General features: G+C 37.9%; 1 protein-coding gene across 4 annotated transcripts in view; it reads right to left on the reverse strand.

Moving 5' to 3' along the window:
• Window positions 1–4,093: 4,093 nt before the first annotated feature.
• Window positions 4,094–17,110, reverse strand: part of LOC115213817 (FGFR1 oncogene partner 2 homolog) — a 41,381-nt gene continuing 28,364 nt past the window's right edge. The window contains exons 2-5 of one of the 4 annotated variants that reach the window (XM_036504588.1): window positions 13,612–13,621; window positions 13,321–13,457; window positions 9,355–9,606; window positions 4,094–4,500 (exon numbers count right to left, since the gene is read on the reverse strand). In XM_036504588.1, coding sequence (XP_036360481.1) covers window positions 4,252–4,500; window positions 9,355–9,606; window positions 13,321–13,455 — 636 coding nt within the window. In that variant the 5' untranslated portion in view covers window positions 13,456–13,457; window positions 13,612–13,621 and the 3' untranslated portion in view covers window positions 4,094–4,251. Of the gene's footprint in view, window positions 4,501–9,354; window positions 9,607–13,320; window positions 13,458–13,611; window positions 13,622–14,051; window positions 14,076–17,110 lie in introns of those variants that run through there. The other 3 variants (XM_029782702.2, XM_029782700.2, XM_029782701.2) reach the window with 3 other exon arrangements.

Genomic DNA, 17,110 nt, shown 5'->3' on the forward strand with positions numbered 1-17,110 from the left:
AAAATCGGCACAAACTTTCCGGACAACCCAATAGATTTTGTTACTGGTGTTGCTGATTATTAGTTAAGATAATATACATATTGTTACTATTGTGCAAAAGTGTTTAAGTCCAAAATGTTGCTTTTTCAGAAAATGGAAAAAGTTTCACCATTCCATAGCAAAACTGTTGTACTAACCTTTGACAATTTTTGATATCTTGGAATCTGAGGCAGCTGGAGATATGATAGTTTGACCAAGCAAAAATAAATATCGAAAAAACGCATTTGGCCAAATTTGGACATATGACAGTTTAACATATTAACAACGATATGCTGAAACTCCCTTTGGTCCTGACTGACTGTGGGATTGCACCTAGAAAGTTACCCTCCCAGGCACAAGTCCGGGCAAGGTTGTTTATGGAAGACCAGCAGTTGCCCATTCATACCAGCCTCTCCTCTCCATGCCATCAGCCTCATCCAAGAGAAAGGCAAAGGCCGATACAGCTTGGCACCAGTGACGTCGCAACTCACTTCTACAGCTGAGTGAACTGGAGCAATGTAAAATAAAGTGTCTTGCTCAAGAAGACAATGCACCACCCGGTCCAGGAATCGAAACCACAATCTTACAATCATGATGCTGACATCCTAACCACTAGTACCAGGCTTTAAAAAATAAGTTCTGGGGTCAATTTAATTAAATGAAACCTTTCAAAGCAGTGCTCCAGTATGGCTATAGTAAAAAATAACTAAAACAAGTAAAATATAAAAGATAAATAGGTGCAGGAATGGCTGTGTCGTAAGTAGCTTGCTTACCAACCACATTGTTCCAGGTTCAGTCCCACTACGACACCTTGAGCAAGTGTCTTCTAATATAGCCTCGGGCCGACCAAAGTCTTGTGAGTGGATTTGGTAGACGGAAACTGAAAAAGTGCAACGTATATATATATGTATGTGTGTGTGTGTGCATATGTTTGTGTGTCTGTGTTTGTCCCCACCAACATCACTTGACAACTGATGCTGGTGTGTTTACGTCCCCGTAACTTAGTGGTTCGGCAAGAGAGACTGATAGAATAAGTACTAGGCTTACAAAGAATAAGTCCTGGGGTCGATTTGCTTGACTAAAGGCGGTGCTCCAGCAAGGCCACAGTCAAATGACTGAAACAAGTAAAAAAAAAATGTATATACAGTATATCTTGTGTTACAGTTAGATGTACTAATGCTACTGCTGAGCTTACTACTGTACTTAGCTGTACTACTGGTTATGATATACAGAACAAACGTAGGAGAAATTATGATAAACACAAGCTTATATCATTTGTTCCCTATGTACATTTCACCACTGTGGTTATTGGCAATTTCTGCATTGGTTGTTTTATAGGCAATTATATGCTGACCCACATCAGATCATCAGGGGAACACTTTATTGCATTTTGTTACAGATCAAATGCCAAAAGGCCAATGAATACTGTGTTGTTTATCATAATTTCTCACATATATTCTGGTGCAGCCACTGAGGAGGGCTATAAATTTCATTATTGAAGCTGTGGAGAAGGCTACTAGGTGGATAAAGAGAGCAGACCAGTGGTTTACTACTACTGGGGTGCAAGCTGGTACTTGATCAACCCTGGCTGGGGTCGACACGGTGATGGGAGTCTGATGTTGAAAGACCTGTAACTCTTTGAGGCCCCAGAAACAAGACTGATGATGCATCCCAAAAAGGTGGTTATGTGGAAACTGACTGTGCTCTGGGAGAAACAGATAAAAGAAGCTCAAGAGAAGTTTGCCAAATACCAGGAACTGGTAGAGCGGTGCAGGAGTCAGGACTGGCAGGCATGTTGTGAGGCAACAAAAGTGGGCTGTTCATTCTAGAAAGCTCTAATTGGGTTTGGAATTACTGATGCAGTAAAGAGGAGGGCTAAAAATTCCACCATTTAAGATGCAAGGAAGACCACTAGATGGCTTGGATGAAGAAGACAGACCAATTGTTTGTTGCTACTGGGAAGTATACTGGGATCAATTCCAGCTTGGTCAACTGGGCAAGGGGCCAAATATTGAAACACCTGTAACCCCTAAGACCCCAGAAACATCACTAACAATGCATCCCAGATCACCTACAACTATATATGTACTGACTTCATCTTAACTTTTCATTGATTTCACTTTATTTTTCATTGATTTCCCTCTATTTCTATTTTCATTTTTCGGATCTTTTCGGTTTGAACGGCAGTTTTTTAAAAATAACTTCCACGTAACTAAACACTTTTAAACTTTGTATACTGGTAGAATGTGTTTATAAAACATCTTTCTCTCTTGGCTTTATTGAGAAAATTCTATAGTTTGTAAGATATTTGTTGTTTTTTTTCCTTCAATTTCTGCAATTTCAACCAATCAATGACGTCTATTGAGGTGAATACATTCTGTGCTGTATGAATATTTCACTCGTTTAAGAAACAGATTGGGTATATTTACATTTGTGAAGAAAAAAAGATACCCCCCCAACCCTAAAACAGATTGAAATGCAACAGATCGATACTAGGGTCATAATTATGGGTGACAATTTCATATGACACTGCTAGAAAAATCTGCCGTTCAAACCGAAAAGATCCCATTTTTCTTATTCTTACTTTACACTCCCTCAAACTATCATTATTCTTTGCTTTATTTGTCTTCATTCATCATTGCCTTTTTATGTCTTCATCTTCTCTATCCCCTATTTTAGCAGGACTGTTGTCTACCCTATTTCATCGGATTAATTTGTTTTTTACCATGTCATTTGCAACTGTGTATACAATCGTATATGTGTGTCTGTGTGTGTGTACATATGTATATGTATATTTATAAATATATATATATTAAAAAGTTTGGAGATGATGTACAGGTATTTTATATTAGAAAAAATGAGGTACTCAGAAATTCGGATGGTTTTATATTTACAGATATTTATTTGTATATTACATGTTTTTATACATCATATAACTTATATCATATATCATATATTAGCGCTTTCTCCCATTCTAGTGGGGTTTTCAAATCGAACTCTATATATATATACCAAAAGTCGGCAATAATGAAATTGAACTCTCTCTCTCTCTCTCTCTATATATATATATATAATCATCTATACATATATATATCATCATATAAATGTGCATATCTATCTATATATTTATTTATTTGTTAATTTATTCATATCCGTAGGAATGGTTGAGTGGTAAGTAGCTTGCTTACCAACCACATGGTTTTGGGTTCACTCCCACTGTCTGGCACCTTAGGCAAGTGTCTTCTACTATAGCCTCGGGTTGACCAATGCCTTGTGAGTAGATGGAAACTGAAAGGAGCCCATCGTATATATATATGTGTGTGTGTGTGTGTGTGTGTGGTGTGTGTGTGTGTGTATGTATATGTTTGTGTGTCTGTGTTTGTCCCCCGCAACATCACTTGACAACTGATGCTAGTGTGTTTACGTCCCCATAACTTAGTGGTTCGGCAAGAGAGACTGATAGAATAAGTACTAGGCTTCCAAAGAATAAGTCCTGGGGTTGATTTGCTTGACTAAAGGCGGTGCTCCAGCATGGCCACAGTCAAATGACTAAAACAAATAAAAGAAAAGAACAAAAGAAGAATCCCTCCAACACATCTGTTATTTTGTCATCATTAACAATTTACTGAAAGTAATTCTAAATTTTCATATGTACAGATATAAAACACGAATAAGTGGTTAAATAGAATTATATGCTGTGATTCAGATGAAGAACTGCAAATAACACAACTAAACAAGTTTCTTTCAGGTAATAAAATATTGCAGAGCAATTCTTGAAGCAATTAGAACAACATTGATATTTCCAAGTTTTATTTATATAAAACATTCAAGAAAGTTTTTTTAAAATTTCACTATGATATAGAATAAAAGAAATTCAAAATATCATAGCAGATAAATAGGCTATTACAGTTTTATTAATATTTTAGAGAATTCTTTTTTCCTTTTTCAAGATCTTTAAACACGCATGCATACATACACAAACACTCACACACACACACACATATATATATATACGCACACACATACATACACAGTTTTATACTTTTCCTTTTAACATTTCCAATGTTTTTAAAAGTTTTTTTATTTTTGTTTTTATTTAAATTTTTATTTTCCTTTTTTTTTTCTTTCTTAAATCTTCATGTACATGCATACATATACACACCCTCAATTCAAAGGTTTTCACACACCCCGTTCCAACAAGTCCTGTTGTTCCATTTAATTAATTTATATGTATCACAGTTGTTTCGTTGGCGTGGCCCTATCTGAGTCATCATTTCCTAAGGAGTTGACCTGGTTCTGCTCCTCGAGAATGCGATGTTTGGTTGTCGAGCAGATCTCTAGCATTTCTCGTAAGCCACGGTTTTCAATTTCTAGCTGAGTCAGCCTTTCCTGTACTTTAGACACGGCTGTGTCATCCACTGCTACAGCTTTTTGCATCACAGCAGCCATTTCACAGATTTTGTCAATCATTTGAACATTATCCTACAGAAGAGAAAGAAAAAGTAACAAATTATATTATAAGCAATAATAATAATAATAACAATCGTCGGCGTCGGCGTCATCATTATTCAATGTCCATGTTCTATACTGGAGTACGTTCGACAGTTTGACAGAAACTGATGTGTCTAAGGACTGTATATTGAGCTCCAGTGATTGCTTTGGCATGGCTTTTATGGCTGGATGCCCTTGATAAGATCAACCACTTTACAGCATGGGCTGGGTGTACATATTATAACTGTGCACAAATGGACACTTCACATAATCTCCTCTGCATATACCCACCACACATCTCTCCCACTGCAGCTACAACCACCCCCCTGATATCACATGTTCTTATTCATTAATATTATTTTCTACACATGCTGCTTTGATCTCCATCACCATACAAGATCACCGAATTCTACCCTCATGCTCTATGATTGGCTCTCTCTCTCTCCCCCACCTTGCTCTCTCTCCTGTAGTCAAACCAAACACGTTTTTTCTTGTCCTCCTCATGTCAACTGTATCATCATTACAATCCTGTTACTGCTCTCTTTTTGTATCTATTTTAGGCATCCACCTTACCCAATCTGCCCAATTTCCTTGTCCCCTGCCTCCCATACAGTCTTCCAAACCCTCACCCACTTACATTCGTAGTTCCTCTGTCCCCGCTCACTTCTACACACCTTGTATTTTGAGGGGCCACTTGGACACCTCATCTCTTTGCAGTTACTACTGATTTCATTTCTCACTCTCTCCTAAATGTTGTAGGAGATCCATGTAGCTCCCCTAAAGAACCTGCTCTGCCCTACCACCTTCTTTCATACTTCAACCCTTATCTGCTTGCATAAAGTCCCTTCCCTTGAGTTTTGCAAGTTGCATGGTATCCTCAATAGTGCCAGTAACATGAGAAGAAGCACCTAGTACTCACTGTAAAGTTGCTGGTGTTAGGAAGGGCACCCAGTTACAGAAGCCATGCTATTGGCATGGCTTCTGTAACTGGATGTAACTAAGGTGGCAAACTGGCAGAAACGTTAGCATGCAGAGTGAAATGTTTAGTGGTATTTCGTCTGCCGCTACGTTCTGAGTTCAAATTCTGCTGAGGTCGACTTTGCCTTTTGATACTTTCAGGGTCAATTAAATAAGTACCAGTTACGCACTGGGGTCGATATAATCAGCTTAATCCGTTTGTCTGTCCTTGTTTGCCCCCTCTATGTTTAGCTCCTTGTGGGCAGTAAAGAAATAAGAAGCCATGCCAATAGCAGTCCTTGGATCCACTGGATCCTATCAAACCATCCAGCCTTTGCCAGCATGGGATAGAGATATCAAATGACAATGATGATGATATACACATATAATTTATTATGAATTTCCAGAAGTTACTGAGTGAGTCAAGGGATAGCCAAAGTATGGAACTCTCGACATTTTGAGTTTGCTGATTAATAATTTAAAAATATACTCATGTCAATAATAAACACAGGCACTGGTTCTATTACACTTCTTTATTTTTTATTAGTCAACTGGTTAACTATTTAACTTCATTAACAGGTTGTTTGATTAATCAATCATTCAATCAGCTAGGTTTGTCAGCGTCCCGAGTCAGATGTGGATTAGAAAGAGAGCATGCCATTGATGATGTTGCAAATAGCAATTAAAAAGTCTTTGGCAAACATAGCCAATTGATTGATTGGCTTAACAATTAATGAAACAACTGATAAGTTAATAGGTTAAATGGTTAACCAATTTACTAATAATCCTTTCTATTATAGGCACAAGGCCTGAAATTTGGGTGGGTAAGGCAGTCAGTTGATTACATTGACATAGTACTTAAATTCTACTTATTTTATTGACCTCAAAAGGATGAAAAGCAAAGTTGACCTCAGTGGAATTTGAACTCCGAATGTAAAGACCAACAAAATGCTGCTAATCATTTTGTCCAGTATGCTAAAGATTCTGTTAGCTCACTGCCTTAACCAACTGACTAATAATAATAAAAGAAGTGACACAGAACCAGTGTGTGTGTCTGTTTATTATTGGCATCATGACCCTCCCAAAATACAACAAAATCTGTTTCAACACATGAGTTCACATCAAAAATCTTGCAAATCAAATACAAAAACAAAAGTTTCAAAGAGTTGTTGCTTTAGGAATGGGATTTCTCTAGCTTTTTACCCATTCATGAAGAACATCTGGGTTATACAGCAACCTCTAGCTACTTACAGCGATGAGTTCTACATCATCATGATAGTTATTTTATAGGGTGCCTCTATGTGGTTGTCTGATATGCTAGAAAGAGCAACCAAATCTCTCTCAAAACACCCTATTGCCTTAAAAATAAGCACATTGTATAATGTGCTTTCAAGTAAACTCTGTTTAAGGATGAAATAAAAGATGGGAAGGTCATGGCAAGAATGCCTTTCATCACAGGTTTGATTGATCAGAGCTGACTTGGGAGCTAAAGAACAAGAACAACAACATCTAGCCATAATGGATCAAGACCTTCAAAGAATGTTATATCGGAGAGAGAGAGAGAGATAGAGAGAGAGAAAGAGAAAGTGGGCGAGAAAGGGAGAAACTGGAAAAAAGTGAGAGAGTGGAAAGAGGGGGATGGAAAGGGAAAAGGGTGGGAGGAGGAGAGAGAAAGGAAAAACAGAGAAGAAAGAGAAGGGGAAAGAGCGGGAGGGGAGAAAAGTGAGAGAGTGGGGGAGAAAGACGGGGGGGAGTGGAAAGGGGGAAGGGCTGAAGAGGAGAGAGAAAGGAAAAAGAGAGGGGAGAGAGAGAAAGGAAAAAGGAGAGGTCAAAGAGAGGGAGAGAGAGAAAAGACAGAGAGAGAGAAAGAGAAAGGGAGGGAAGGAGAGAAAGAGAAAGAGAGAAGAAGTGAATTCTATTTTGGCAACAACACTAGCAAAGGACTTCCAAAGAATACACACGTAAAAATTGATCGTTTCCGAAAGTAAAGATTAGATTTGGGTCAAGAAACCGGGTTACTTTCACTTCAGTATATTCCAATATACAAAACTTAAAGAAAATAAAAAAAAACAAAACAAAAGACAACGACAAAAAGCGTGGCCATTGAAAGTCAGTGGTGAAATCGGAGACTAAAATTCTGTATAACCAAAAGGTAAAAATAGCTTCAATTCACTATCGGTTCACAGCTGATGAAACAAGCATCAGAATTCTGCTTTGTCTGTTTAACCAATTTCTTTTACAGCTGTTGGCTTGCATCATTTATTTAGTTGCTAGCTGGCCTAGTATCATCGTTCTTCTTCTTCTTCTTCTTCATCATTCTTATTTTATTTCTTTTCTTTAGTTTCCATCAAACATTCACCACCTCGTTTCATAGACCCGGATCAATAAAATATTGTTTTATACACACACGCACAAACACACACACACACACTCAAATGTTCAAAATATGAAGAGAGAAAGTGAATGGAAATGTAAGAAATTTATCTAATTGGAGTCTGAGTTTAAGGAGCTGGACAATTGGTCAAACAGTCATGGAAATTAGACCTAGCTACTGCCATTGAAGATGATGATGATGACGATGATGATGATGTTATGACGATAACAATGATAACACTGCTGTTGATAATGATAATTATGACAATGATGATGATACTGCTGTTGTTGATGATGATGATGATGAGGAAGATAATGACATCTGAGCAGCTTAACTAATTATAGAAGTTCTTTTCATTTTCTATGAAATAACTGTTCTTGCTTTGGACTGACCTGACCTAAGGTCAAGTCTGGACAATACATGACCCAAGAGGTTCAGCCATGATCATACCACCTTGTTTTCAGGAATAGTACATCTAGGATCACATCATCCAATGAGTCCTTCGTTTTATAACATTGTAGGGTGGCAATTCAAGTGAAGTTTGGCTGCAATTTCTAGCATAGACAGCCTTTTGACTTTCCTATTCTGACTCAGTAGAATATCAAAGATGTGACAGCTGAAGAAGAGAGGAGGCTGCACCAGCAGTTGATTGGTGCAGGTTTTCAGCTGGACAGATTGGTACAATAAGAAATGAAGCTTCTTGTTCAAATCATTATTGCTATTTCTTCAACAAATGTCTAGAATTTCAAACCTGTCTCTTGCAATCAACTTTACTAGTTAAATTAACTCTGCACATTAAATGAACTAGACTCAGCGTTTTTTTATCTGTGGAAGTGTTTGATGTGTTCAACTCTGTGAGGAGTGAAGCATTTTGGGCTCTTGTTCTTGACTAAGAGTGAGCAAGCGAGAGAACTGGTTTTATGGGTTTGATGTGGACAAATAAAATGATGGAAGTATTAAAATGAAAGAATGAGAAAACAGAGAGAGAGAGAGAGAAGGAGGGGGGAGAGAGAAAGGGTAGTACGAAAGGGTCATTGAGGTAAATGAAGGGAGAGGGGTGGTGAAAGTAAAGGGAATGATATAAAGGAAGGTGGAAAGAAGAGAGAAGTGGTGTGAGATGAATGAAGGGGAGGAAGCTACAATTGGAGAGGGAAGGTAGGAAGAATCAATGTTTGTGAGCCAGGCAGAAGGTAAAATGGAGGTGGTAGGAGGGACTGCAAGTAAAAAGAGTGGGAGGCAAAGACCAACAGCTCTCACAATATATTGTAAAAAATTTCAGAAAAAGCACTCACATGACTTAATTAATAGAGGTGGGATGATGTGGAGAATGAGGTGGGAGGACCAGAGATAAAGAAGTGGTGTGAACAGAGTGTGAGGTTTAAGAATAGAGATAGACACTCAATTCCTATGTTTCAAAGTCCTACACAAGCAGCAATTAAAGGAGATGGTTATAAACCAGGAAATATTACAAGACATGGTATTACATCAAATAAAAAGCGTTGGTGGTACATTACCGTTCCTTGCTCACTGCTTCTAGAGATTGATTTCTCAAACTGGTTGCTCTGTATGAGTTGAACCACTTGTTCCCGGTACTTCTGCATTATTAGTTCCAGGGCACTTTGGTGCTCTTCAAGACACAGCCGCAGTTCCTGATTTTCATGCTGTAGGTCACGAATCTGTCGGTTTTCCTGTGCTATTTCTAGAACTAAAGTGGATCGTGGTCGATGACGAGCTATTTCATTCAGCTCAGTTATACCGTCATGATACTGCAGAGAGAAAAAGTAGAAATAATATTTTAGGATTAATTGGAACAAAAGAAATCAATACAATAAGTTCTACATATGGAAAACACTAATTGCAACAAGCCAACAAGTGGTGGAGGTGAGGGTGGTGGTGTCCCTATGTAGTTGCCCTGCCTGCAAGAAATAGCAACAAAATTTCACTCAAATTGCAACAAACAGTTTTGGGAGAAGGAAGGATACAATGAGTAACATAATCTTAGACATGCACCTAAACAGATGGAATAGTCATGGCTGGAATGTCTTAGGACATAACTATGTTCAGTCAGGCTGACTTGGCACCAAACAACTAGTCATGTTGCTCAACCTGACAGCCACACACACACACTCCTATCTTTCAAAGAGGGCATGATCCCTTTCACATACATATATATACACACAATGGAATTTCCATCTACCACATTTATTCACGAGGTTTTGGTTGACCTGAGGCTATAGTAGAAGACACTTGCCTAAGGTACTGTGCAGTAGGATTGAACCCAAAACACAACAGACTTCTTTCAGTTTCTCTCCACCAAAACCACCACTCAGTAGAAAACACTTGCCCAAGGTGCTACACAGTGGGACTGAACCTGAAATCATGTGGTTAGGAACCAAACTTCTTAACCACATACTCATGTCTCTACCTATGCAGCCACATAATGCATTAACCCTTTCGTTACCAACCTGGCTCTTTAGTATAAATGACTTGTTTTCATAAGTTTTGAATTCAAATCTTCCACCAGATCTTAGTCATAATTTATGTTCCTAACACTAGCTTAATGATAATGATATTATTTTACTAAATTCTTTGTTATATTTAAAATAATTGGAAGAAACACAAAGCATCTTAAAATAAATACAATAACGAAAGGGTTAAAATATCCAGTTTCACAGATACTAGTTTGACTGTTTCCCAGTTTAAAAATAACAAAATCAAATTTAAGGGCTTGTATGACCTTCTATGATTACCCTTCTGGCAGAAGCAATCCTGTTCTCAAGAATGAAATGTTAATAAATTTTAGATTTGGATTTTTTAAATTTAATCTTTATTCTATAGATGCAATGTTTCTTCAATATATTTTGCAGGGGTAAACTTTTTGATCTTTTATAAAATAATTTACATTTCAGTTCATGCCATACTTCGTGTTACATTCATCTAAATTTTATATTCAAACAATCTTATATTCAACAATTTTATATTCAAACAGTAACGTGACCCGCAGCAGATGTCACCACTGCTACAGATCGAGAGCAGACCTTGTAGCATGCTTGTCAGAGATGATTTACTGAACAAGAAAAGTCAATGTTGACCTATGATGGACAGCCAGAGAAGATATTTAAGCAATGGCTTAGTCTCAAAAAGGATGTGTGTGTATCTAAGAGTACTTTTTAAAAAGGTCATTATTTAAGTTGTGTTAGATATTCATCTTTTAATTTTAACTTAATGTACTTCAGACTTTTCAACTGATAAACGAAATTCCGGGCTTTCTCTTAGAGTATTTTTATATTTTATATCTTTTACTTTACATACTTTTGATAGAAACAGCCTCAATCACTCCATTCCCACCCTCTCTTCTAAAATGTGAGCAGTCATGTAGCTTCTCTACAGCAAGAAACCTGTTCTGCTCTGGTCCCTTCTCTCATACTTTAACCCATCTTTTATCCCTCATCTCCTAGCATAAAGATGCTTCCTTGAGGTTCATAGGTTTGCAAATTGCATGGTGGCCTCACTGGTGGCACAAAAACAATGCCCAATAGTCACTGTAAAGTGGTTGGAGTTAGGAAGGGCTTCCAGTTATGGAAACCATGCCAAGCGAACACTAGAGTATCATGCAGTCCTGGAGTTCATCAGATTCTGTCAAATCATTCAACCCATTCCAGCATGGAACAGAAGCATTAAATGATGATGATGATGTTCCTGAAAAGGTCATGAACAGTAAGGAAAGAACTTTGACTAATAAACAATCCATTGATTGCTTAACCAGCACATTAAACAAATGATCAATTAGTCAGTGGGTTAGATATTTAACCAATTGACTAACAATAAAGAAGTGGCATGTGTTATTATCATTATTGGTGTAATGACCCTCCTAAGACACAATAAAATCTGTTTCAACATACAAATTCACATCAAGAATCTTGTAAACCAAATAAAAAAATGAAGTATGACGATGAGGTTTTATGGTGAAATGTTTGTAACTTATTTAATAAATAATGCTCTGCTGGATGAGCAGTGTCAGTGTGTATGTATGACAGAGTTTAGGTGTCTTAAGAGAAAAATTGAGTATAAAAGGCATCAGATGTAGTGTGCAAGAGAGAAGACTGCACTGGTATGGTCAGGTGATGCGTATAGATGAGGACAGCTGTGTAAAGTGCTGATCTCTAATTGTCAAGGGAACCTGTGAAAGAGGTGGACCCAAGAAGATGAGGGACGAGGTGGTGAAATATGACTTCAGTTGCTGAGCCTCATGGAGGCAATAACAGGTGACCAGGACTTCTAGTAACTTGCTGTGCTTGAGAGGACACATCAAGTTAAGTGAAATTGTAGTTGTGGCCAGTGCCGGTGACATGTAAAAGACAGCCAGTACACCCATTAAAGTGGTTGGTGTCAAGAAGGGCATCCAGTCATAGAAACCAGGCTAAAATAGATGACTGGAGCCTGGTGCAGCTTTCCGGCTTACCAGTTCCAGTCAAAGTGTCTAACCCATGCCAGAACGGAAACAGATGTTAAATGATGATGAATATATAACAAAGAACTATAACAGTATAGCTATAACCTTAAAGCCCTGAACTTTAACAGGATAGAGTGCTATAAAGGTACTTGAAGGAGACTGCATGCTTAAGGTTTTGAATTTTAGGATAATGCGCTTCATAATGAAGTTAGGAGGAGCACAGCTTGATCAATACTCCTGTCAATCACCTCTGTGTCATTGATCTGCTCAAAGTTATCCAGTGCTATTCACAAACTAATATCAGTCATTGACACAAGTTACAGACTGACAATGAAACTGAAATTTAGAATTTAAAAAACAAATTCAAATCAGTAAATCCAGTTTGTTCTTTTAATTCCAAGGAACATCCACTTGTTTGTGAAAAAAAAACAGAAACAGTACCATAGCATGGTATTATGGGCAAGTGTTTTTTTTTACTATAGCTCCTGGCTAACCAATGCTTGTGAGTGAATTTGGCAGCGAGCTGGCAGAAACGTTAGCACGCCAGGCAAAATGCTCAGTGGTATTTCATCTGCCATTACGTTCTGAGTTCAAATTCCGCCGAGGTCAACTTTACCTTTCATCCTTTCGGGGTCGATTAATTAAGTACCAGTTACACACTGAGATCGATGTAATCGACTTAATCCATTTGTCTGTCCTTGTTTGTCCCCTCTGTGTTTAGCCCCTTGTGGGTAGTAAAGAAATAGAATTTGGTTGACAGAAATAGGAGGAAGCCTGTTGCGTGTGTGCGTGTGTCTTTGGATGGGTTATGTTTGTCACCCAAGCACTTGATAACCACTATTGGTTTGTTGATATCTCTGTAACTTAAGGGGTCTGGAAAAAGTGACTGATAGATTGAGTACCAGAATTAAAAATAAGTAGTGGGGTCAGTTTATTTGACTAAACACCTTCAAAGCACTGTCCCAGGATGGGCTGCAGTCCAATGATTAAAACAAGTAAAAAGAAAAAGAAAACAAAAGATATTTACCCTTTTCATAGCATCAATCTGATTATGCAGGGCATTGGTACTTTCCATTAATGTATTGGCTAAAGAATCATGATCTTTTAGTCGTGTTACAAGCAAACGGGCATCAGCAAGCAGCTTCTCAAAACTCATCTTCATGCCTAAAGTAAATGAATAAAAAAAGAACACATAAATATTTTTTTTTAAATATCGATCAAATATTGTTAAAAGTTTGTGTATGTCATCCAATCATTGCATGTGGGATAATTATGGATGGAAAACATGGTTATGTAGTTAAGAGGTTTGCTTCCCAACCATGTGATTTCTGGTTCAATCCCACAGCATTACACCTTGGATTAGTGTGTTACACAAAAGCCCCTGGTTGACCAGTGCCTTGTGAGTGAATTTGGTAAATGGAAACTGTGTGGAAGCACATCATGTATACATCTTTATGTGTGTCTCTTTCTGTCTGCACTTCACACCACTTGACAAAAAAGACCAATAGAAAAAGCGCTAGACTTAAAAAACCAGCTGAAGTTATTTTTATATATATATATATATATACACACACTCACATATATATATGTATGTATGTACGTACGTGTATATATATATATATGTGTGTGTGTGTGTGTATGTGTGTGTTTTTAAGTATGTGTTTGTCCCCACAACATCGCTTGACCGATGCTGGTGAGTTTATGTCCCCATAACATAGCGGTTCAGCAAGAGACCGATAAAATAAGTACTAGGCTTACAAAAAATAAGTCCTGGGGTCGATTTGCTTGACTAAAGGCAGTGCTCCAGCATGGCCACAGTCAAATGACTGAAAGAAATAAAAGAAAAAAGAATATATACATATATATATGTAGAGAGAGAGAGAGAGAAAGAGAGAGAGACGGACAGATAGACAAAGACAGAGTACGCTTGCATATGCAGTCCTGCACCCACTTTGCACTCTTAATATATGCTCCATTAATTAAAATGTGATTTAGTGGTTTGAGTTCCTGATGGCTGGCATGACTGTGAAGATTATAAGACTATCAAGGAAGTTGCTCTATGCTGTTGATAAAAATATAGTGTTGTAGTACAAAAGGAAGACTGTGTGATACATATATGTGTGTATATATACGCATACATACACACACACACATACATTTATACACACATATGTGTGAGTCTGTGTGTGTACAAATATGTGTGTGTGTGTGTGTGTGTATAAATATATGTTATTTGTATTAAAGTGGTGTGCCACAATAAATAGTTCATTGTAATACAGCACTTTAAATATAATGTAGTCATCACAGAATCTGTATTTTCTACTGGAATATTACAGAGTAAATTTAAAAGGTTCTTTTTATTGTAGATAGTAACTCCTCAGCAGAACAAAATCTGAACAAGAATTGGATTTGGATTTCCATAATAGATGTGAGAGAGAGACAGGGAATCATAAGTAAATTATGTAAATTGGTTTGGAGTCTGATTAAAAAAATATAAGAATTTTAGACTGCGGAAAATAAAGAAAAAAAAAAGTATTCTTGTAAAACTCATGAATAGAGTGGATGCGTGCGTGGGTGGGTTGGGGGTTGGTGGAACAAACAGGAGAAATAAAACTCAGTGCATACTCTCACTTCTACTCTTTTACTTGTTTCAGTCATTTCACTGTGGCCATGCTGGAGCACCGCCTTTAGCCGAGCAAATCGACCCCAGGACTTATTCTTTGTAAGCCTAGTACTTATTCTATCGGTCTCTTTTGCCGAACCACTAAGTTACGGGGACGTAAAAACACCAGCATTGGTTGTCAAGTGATGTTTGGGGGGTGGGGGGCAAACACAGACTCACAAACATATACACACACATACATATATATATTCATATATACGACGGGCTTCTTTAAGTTTCTGTCTACCAAATCCACTCACAAGGCTTTGGTCGGCCTGAGGCTATAGTAGAAGACACTTGCCCAAGGTGCCATGCAGTGAGAATGAATGCAGAACCATGTGGTTGGTAAGCAAGCTACTTACCACACAGTCACTCCTACGCCTATAGAATATGAGTATATGTACGTTTTTTTTTAAAAATTTTATTCAGCAGAAAGTTACATGAGTGACTCAAAGCCAGTGAGATTAATGCATTATAAAACTCACAGCCTTAAGTCCTCCAGTCGCTTTTGTAACTCACTGCTAATTAAAAAATAATGAAAATCACCATACAACACTCCCTGCCACCACGACATATAATGTGTGTGTGTGTGTGTAAAGGTGCATGGCTAAATGGTTAGGTTATTTGGCTTGTGACTGTAAGGCCTAGAGTTCAATCCCTGGTTGTGAATTGTCCTTAAGCAAGACCTTTTATTTCTTGTTACTACAGTCCATTCAGCTGACAAAATTGAGTAGTACTTGTATTTCAAAGGACCAGCCTTGTCACATTCTGTGTCACACTGAATCATTAACTTCAAGAGCAGGTCGTTTCACTGATTGGGTCAGATTGGTTACATTGTCATTGTAACCGATGGAATGCCGAGTGGTTATAGGCGCAGGAGTGGCTGTGTGGTAAGAAGCTTGCTTCCCAACCACATGGTTCTGGGTTCAGTCCCGCCGCGTGGACAAGTGTCCTCTAGTATAGACTTGGGCCTACCAAAGCCTTGTGAGTGGATTTGGTAGACGGAAACTGAAAGAAGCTTGTCGTATATATATGTATGTGTGTGTGTATGTTTTTCCCCCTACCATTGCCTGACAACTGATGTTGGTGTGTTTATGTCCCCATAACTTAGTAGTTCGTCAAAAAGAGACCAATAGAATAAGTACTAAGCTTACAAAGAATAAATCCTGGGGTCGATTTGCTTGACTAAAGGTGATGCTTCAGGATGGCCGTAGTCAGATGACTGAAACACGTAAAAGAATAAAAGATATATAATATATATCTTTGTAAGCTTAGTACTTATTCTATCGGTCTCTTTTGTCAAAGTGCTAAGTTACAGGGACATAAACACAGATACACACATATATATACACACTTCTTTCAGTTTCCATCTACCAATCCATTCACAAGGCTTTGGTCGGCCCAAGGCTATAGTAGAAGGTACTTCCCCATGGTACTACGCAGTAGGACTGAACGTGCATCCATGAGGCTGGGAAGCAAGCTTCTTACAACACAGTCACTCCTGCACCTAAAAATGTGTGCGCGTGTGTGCATGTGTATATTTTCACTAGTCTTATGTTTCTCTGAATATTGTTCTTTTGATATTTGAAGTTGCCTAGATTTTGTCTTCTCTACAAAATACTCATAAGTCATCTTCAATGGGGTATTCCACCATATGTTTATATATATATATATATATATATATATATATATATGGAGAGAGAGAGAGAGGAGAGAGAGAGAGGGAGAGAGAGAGAGGGAGAGAGAGAGAGGGAGAGAGAGAGAGAGAGAGAGAGAGAGAGAGAGAGAGAGAGAGAGATGAAAGTCCTAATTTCAGTATTGGGTTATCCTTGTTCTCTTTATACTCTGTTTACACTCAAGTCTTTGCATTCAAGTATGTGTGTGTCCGTGTATTTGTGTCCATGTGTTTGTGTGCGTGTACATGCATGTGTGATTTTAGAAATTATTGATTGCTTTAGATTTTTGGCACAAAGCCAACACAAATTCAGGAGAAGGGGGTTAGTCGATTACATCGACCCCCGGTACTTGACTGAAAGCATGCAAAGGAAAGGGGTGAGGTGGGGTGGAGTGGGGCGGGGTAGAATTATGGATTTAATCGATTCTTGTTTAATTTTGTCCATCAACATTTGGTTTTAATTTCTGCTAAATTCTTACT

This window comes from Octopus sinensis, linkage group LG7, assembly GCF_006345805.1.
Source record: "Octopus sinensis linkage group LG7, ASM634580v1, whole genome shotgun sequence".
In the NCBI taxonomy this organism is placed as follows: Eukaryota; Metazoa; Mollusca; class Cephalopoda; order Octopoda; family Octopodidae; genus Octopus; species Octopus sinensis.